The sequence below is a fragment of the Ictidomys tridecemlineatus genome, chromosome 4 (assembly GCF_052094955.1).
Source record: "Ictidomys tridecemlineatus isolate mIctTri1 chromosome 4, mIctTri1.hap1, whole genome shotgun sequence".
Taxonomy (NCBI): Eukaryota; Metazoa; Chordata; class Mammalia; order Rodentia; family Sciuridae; genus Ictidomys; species Ictidomys tridecemlineatus.
In genome coordinates this window covers 58,529,471-58,536,505 of record NC_135480.1, presented here as the reverse complement: position 1 = coordinate 58,536,505, position 7,035 = coordinate 58,529,471, and the positions used below count along the sequence as shown (strand labels likewise).

The following is a 7,035-nucleotide window of genomic DNA, read 5'->3' as shown; positions in this document are numbered from 1 at the left end:
TGCCCACTGCGTGAAACTTTTGATGAATCTGTGGTACAATCAACTGCTAATTACAAGTAATTCTTCATCTGTTTAACATTTTATCAGTTTCTACCTATAATTTAATTCAGTAATTAAAACCAAAAAATTTCATCTATATAACATTTTATCTATGTTCACCAAAAATTTAGTCTCTTCTGCCAGAATTTCTAGACACATTTAATATGTTATCTAAAACTATAGTGGGATTGAACAGTCTCATTACCTTTAACTGTATTTTAATTACCTAAAATACACAAAGAAGTTTTCTGTAGAGGAAAAAAAGCATGTTACTTGAATGCAAAATATTATTACATATACCTTTGCACATTTTGTTTTGGGACCACAAAATAATATGTGTTTAAAAAATAGTATCTGGGTGGCAGAGAATTAATCTAAGACAATAGTACTATGTTAGAATTTAGTTATAAGTCTGGGATATTTTAAAAGCAGCATTACTTCCAGAACAAGTACAATGAATGGAATATAACAAAAACTACCAGTGTAAATGCAAGGTAATGCTTAACTCACATTTCAGACACCTTATTGGATTCAGCTCTAAAAATGTAGATTTTAAAAATATATACTCCCTGTTTGTGACATTCAATTTCCAAAGCACCAAGGCAAAAGAGTCCGCCTCTCATTTAAGTACCAACTGCCTGTGGCAAACATCTGCACAATATCATATAAAAATTCAAGCAAATAAAATTATATAATGAACAAACTCAAATCACAGTGCTTTAAAATATAATCATTGGTAATCTTTAGAGAAGGGTGGCCTCATTAATGTTCTGGTCTAGATAATGATATTCCACCATTTTGGAACAAAGGCCATCACGCCATTTCCCACTTTGAAGTAGGAGGAAAATCTTCCTTTTGTTGTGGTATGTAACATAAAGAATAGCAATACAGAAAGAAAAAATAGTAAGATGGAAAAAGAAATAGCTATCTTCCTCTTTTACATTTAAGGATGGGGCCTTAGAAGATTTCACTGACTGTTCCATTTTCCGTGTAACCGCCTTTTGCTTCTAAAGTCTCATAGGACTCATCATCCCTGGGGCTGATGGTCCAGTCATGGTCCAGTTCTCCATAAGCTCCATGGTCTAGAGTGTCTTTGGCTGTGTATGGAGAACTATTCAGTTTGAGAATACCCTCCTCCTCAATGCTTGGATCTTCATGTTATCAGCTTCTTCCTGGGACAGAGAGGTGATAGGAAAGGGATGGGGGGCTGCAGCTGCTTTTCCACTTTTCTCTGTACTGGTTACAGGAGGGAGAGTGGTACTGATTTGGGAAATAGGAGATTTGATCAGGTTTACTTATGTTAAAGCATTCATAACACAGTCAGTCTCTCAAATAGAATTTTCTGAGTTTCATACAGTTTGGCCCAGTGAATAATGATAGAGCAGTGGACATGGCCTATTTCTGCATTCTTAATGAGAGTTTTGTGTAGTGATTGATTGTATCATTTCGTTTAAACTTCAGAAACGCCTTATAAAAATACTAATATCATCTATATTGTATATCTGAAGAAACTCAGGTACAGTGAGTTAAATCACCTTTTCACACTCACAAAACATGGAAGTGACAGAACTAGCTTTTAAAACCTAAACACTCTTAACCAGTATGCTGAATGGTCACAACTGCTAGTTCAGAGAGTAAGTGACAAAAAATTCTTTATTCTCCAAGGATTCTATTTCTGTCTAACAAAGGGTCCGGCATGTCATGAGTGTTCAACAAATAGTTCCAGAATGAATGGATGAGTCTCTTTGTGTTTTGCCATCTTGTAGGTGTCCAGCCTAAAGGAAGACCATCAGTGTAAGATCTGTAGAACTCAACAAAAGGACAGACAGGAATTGCAAGTGTTTCCTCAGTGGTGTTACCAAGTCCAACTCAGACTAGTCTTGACCTTGAGAGACAGACTGTGTTAGTTCACCACCTGGTTCCTCTCCCATAGGCTGTGCTATCCTGAGCAAGTCTTTCCATCTGTTCTATTGCCTCACAGATGTACCTGTAATACAATAAAAATAGATCTGCTTATCTCATGGACTTGCTAATACAAGCTACACATTTTTAAAAAATAATATAAATAATAACCCTTTTAACTTTACTTGACACATAACAAAAGCCATCAGGAAAATGGGCATGTGTTTATCAAAGGTTATAAAGTTTTAGAATGAGTCCTAGGGATATACAGTACAACACAGTGCCTCAAATTAACAAAGCTATTTGGAGAATCAATGCTTTACAATTTTCTTAAAGAATAGATATTTTTATTTGTTAGTTTTGGTTACATTTTGAAATATCTCCCTGGACCATGTACTTACCAAGGAAGTACTCTAACATAATTAATAAGGACAATAGAAGGAAACTTCAAGAGATAGGTAGGTTAGGAATAGATATGTTTGTAGTATAGATTATGGTGATGTTTTCATGACTGCATATTTATATTCAAACTCATTAAGTTGTATATATTAAATGTATAGAGTGTTTGAATGTGAATCACACCACAGTCAAGTGGTAAAAATAATAGAATTATTTGTATAAATATTCTGTTGAAGCTGGAAAATTAGCCTAGAAATTTCAAATCAATGGTCTAGTTAGCCCAGATTAACAAAGAGAAAACATGGGGTTAGTAGTACTGACATCAGGCATGCCATAGATAGATGTTCTGTTGTTTTGTTTTAATCAAATTATCTGAGGTTATTCTTTGATTACAGGGGATACATTCTGGCTAGCACTGCCTTCAGGTGAAGTGGGATGTGAGCAATGAAATGTGATGTGTTGCCAATGTGCACTCAACCCCTGAGTGCCAGGGGAAGAGGATCTTGAAGTTCCCATGGATAGTGTTTGGGCCCTCCACAACACCATGGAAACACCTGGAAGAGAATCACTGTGCTAGGACCAGGAGACACTTGGTCTTGAGAAGGGCAGAGAGGCACCAGTGTTCAGCAGGACACCAGTGTTCAAAGCCAACTATGAGGCTGAGCTCCTTAGAGCTCCCAAACCACTCTCAGTTGACTGTTTCTCAGTGTCTCTCCCTCCCCCCGACCCACCTCTCTCTATCTCCCCTCCCTCCCTCTGTCCCTGTCTCATATTACTTCAAACAAAATGTGAATGTATTATACAAAGGTAGAAAATAAAGTAGAAAATACATCTTCCAAAATCTCACTAACTGCTAAACTAATCTATATTATGTTTACACTATAGTTTATTATATAGTATAAACTACAGAAAGTGCTAAAAATATTCTGTTTATCCTTCTAATTTTTTCATACAAAAATGTACAAATATTTAACAATAACATATGTTAGTTATTTTTACCCCCAAAAAGTCAGCAGCTATAATACTATTTGATAACTGCCATAGAGGTGATATAGAGGTAAAACAGAATGTATCAAAGTCAATGTAGAATGGCTAGGAGTTAGGGTTCAATTGCAGATATAGCAATAGATAAAATCACTCATTTCTCTCACAAGTTCTATGACTTTGATCAAAGATACTTTCAAAAATGGTAAATAAGATAGTTTAAGAAATGGAAAAATTATTTTTATCTTATTTTAGCTGGAAAGTAGATGATCTATCAAATATAGAAAATAAATAAATCTATTTATTTATTTATTTATTTGGGAGGGTTGCTGGGGATTGAACTCAGGGGTATTCAACCACTGAACCACATCTCCATCCCTATTTTATATTTTATTTAGAGACAGGGTCTCACTGAGATCCTTTGCACTTCACTTTTGCTCATGGTTCTCCTGCCTCAGCTTCCCGGTCCGCTGGGATTACAAGTGTGTCCCTAAACGAATTTATTTTTATGTAGGATGTATTTTTTTTCATTTCACCTTTATTGAAATCTGCTATTAGTTACATTTTTCATTATTATCCTCATTAATATGATAAAACATATTGGGAGATTTGTATTATTTTAATTTTAAAATGTTTTATTCTTCTGTCTATATTCTTTAATTATATTCAGAATCATAGTGCATATACCTGCTTTCATTAATGTAGCTTACAGGATTTTTTTGCTGATATGATTTTACTCAGTATATTTCATCAGGATTATATTTGCCTTTTGCAGAGTTTTCCAACAATTTTTCTCATTAAATATGTGTATGTGTGTAATGTATATGTGTGTATAACATAAGAGGAATAAACTCTTAAAATGTGTTGGTTAAAGAAAGGGAAATATCTTGTACTGTAATGTTTTAGATGTGATTGGCAGTATAATTACTCTATAATTATTTATGTCTTCCTTAATTATCACTGAATTTTTGATATATTTATATTTTATTATTTCCCTCAATATATCAAGTGAACCAAGATTTAAATTCATTAATAAGTTATTCCACTATGATTTCAAAAACACCTCTAACCTACTAATATATATAATGTCTTCTCATTTTTTCATTTGATTCCATCTTCCAGAGGTGCATCTGTTTTGAAGACTGTTAAAGGATCACTTTTGAATAGTTTTCTCTCCTATTGATTCACAGTAATTTATTTCTTCCAGATGTTTTCAATCATGTAACAAAGTATTTTATACTTTTTAATGTCTTAAACACTTAATTTCTTAATTTTCTCTCTTTTTATTTATTTATTTTTTTATTTTAGGTCTTAAATAGAAACGCCCAAATCTTAACAGACCATAGAACATATGTGTAAAGAGAACACATCATTGTACCTATTTCATAAGTCTTGTTACATAGTCCTTCCACTTCATTATTTCTTTCATTGCTTGTTAACATACACACATACATAATATAATTTAAATTATAATATAAACTTTTCAAATGTTAATATTATTTAAAAGTTAAATCATTGAATACAGTGTATGTAAGTGAAAAGGCCAGGTGGATAGCGTGTGGTATATAAAATAAATATTACCATGTCTAGTTTTTGGGTGTGTGTCTGATTATCACTAATATTCATTGGATAAAATAATTGTGAGAAAAATCCCTTGCTCATAAAAACTATGTTTGCATTGGTAATAAATAATTTCCTATGTGATGTTTCACTTTAAACAAGATAACAAACATATCATAAAAAATGAGAGACCAATTATGAGAATATTCACTTTTGCAATTAAAAATAAATAAAAGAAACCAGGTATGGTGGCCCACACCTATAATCCCAACAACGCAGGAGGCTAAGGCAGGAGGATGTCAAGAACAAGGTCAGTCTGGAAAACTTAGTGAGCCTCAAGAGAGTACAGTGACAGTGTCTCAAAATTTAAAAGACTGCAGGGTTGGGATGTTACTTAGTGGTTACGCACCCCTGGGTTTAATTCCCAGTGTACCAAGAAAAAAAAAATAAAGGGATCAAGTATTTTTAATAAATTCTAGCCCACTTTACCTTGCAAAACTTTTGGCTTGATTTGAATTATATCCAGGCTTTCATGAAATATCTCATGGCCAGAATCTTAATGGTAAGATAAGTGACAAAAGGATATTAAAAATTCCTTATCAGAACAGACTTGAAAGCAATTTTGGGAAATAATGGCAAACATACCCTTGAACTAGACTTTTCAAATATTTTCTGTTCAAAACTTCCTTCTCAGAAGAATTGTGCAAAGCCTTCGCCGAATCTCTTTGGTTTTGATGGAATAGATGACAGGGTTGAGCATGGGAGGCACAAATAGATAAATAAGGGACATGAGTGTGTGTACATAGGATGGGGCATGCCTCCCATAGCGAGCAGCCATGGACACGCCAACCATGGGCACATAGAAGATGAACACAGCACACATGTGTGACACACACGTGTTGAGCATCTTCAGTCGTTCCTCCCGGGAGGCAATGGCAAGCACAGAACGCAGTATGAGCACATAAGAGAGGAGAATGAGTGCAGAATCCAGGCCAAAGGTAGAGATGACAATAAATAGACCAAAGATATTATTTATGGTGATATCACCACAGGGCAGGCGGATGAGATCTGAATGCAGGCAGTAGGCATGGGAGAGCACATTGGCCTTGCAGAAGGGCAGCCTCAATAGAAGCAAAGGCAGAGGTAAAATCATGCAGAAACTGCGGATAATAGCAGACATGCCCATCTGCACCACACGGGCATCAGTGAGCAATGTAGCATAGCGCAGGGGGTGACAGATGGCCACATAGCGGTCAAAGCTCATGACCAGCAGGATCCCAGACTCAATGAAAGAGAAAAAATGAATAAAAAACATTTGGACCATGCAGGAATTGAAACTGATTTCTCTTATGTGGAAGCAAAATGTGGCCAGTACTGTGGGCAGCGTGGAGAAAGACACACCCAGGTCATTAACTGAGAGCAGGGACAGGAAATAGTACATAGGCTGATGCAAGCTCTGCTCCTCCTTGATAATGAAAAGTATCAGGCTATTTCCCACAATTGAGACAGTGTAGAGGAGTCCAAGGAGCAAAATCATCCAGTGCTGGGAGGCCTCCAGCCCTGGGAGCCCTGTCAAGGTGAAAGGAGGCAACCCTGAGCTGTTGTGGGTGTCTCCTCCCATGCTGCACTCCTGCCTAGATGGTAGGGCCCCTGGCCTGCAAAGAAGAAAACACAGTGTTATGCATGGCCTCTGCCTAGTATTTCTAATCTCTCATACATCATCTAATCCCTCACTTTAGAGCAATAATCACTATTGTTCACTCTAACACTCATCCATGCCTCTCATGGTTACTAAGATTTATGAAATCTGATTTTCCTCAATGTGCCCGGCTGGCAAGACAAGTGAAGTGAGCCTCCTTTATACCTGGGTCTACCACTCTTTCTCAGATTAAAATTATAAACTCTTTTTCTGTTCAATTCATGGATATCATTTTTTGAAGACAAGAAAAACAAACTCTCCCTGTCACTTCTTTCTCAACTCTTATGCCCATTCCAGAGCAAACCTCTTACTCATTAGACCACAACCTTTTCCTCTTCCCCATCATTCATGCTCTCGCACCTCCACTACCACACTATGACTCCGAGCTCCTTAACCACATACTTACTGGTTTCATCCAGATGGAAGATAAATGCACAGGATGATGAATATCC

At 36.0% G+C, this 7,035-nt stretch overlaps 1 protein-coding gene and 1 pseudogene across 1 annotated transcript; both read right to left on the bottom strand.

Annotated features, from left to right (window-relative positions):
• Positions 1–726: 726 nt before the first annotated feature.
• On the bottom strand, positions 727–2,361 carry LOC144376679 (keratinocyte-associated transmembrane protein 2 pseudogene; annotated as a pseudogene).
• A 3,199-nt stretch (positions 2,362–5,560) lies between these two features.
• Positions 5,561–6,505, bottom strand: LOC144376832 (olfactory receptor 51I2-like). The gene has a single exon (XM_078045108.1). The coding sequence runs from the start codon at positions 6,503–6,505 to the stop codon at positions 5,561–5,563; it is 945 nt and encodes a 314-aa protein (XP_077901234.1).
• Positions 6,506–7,035: the final 530 nt, after the last annotated feature.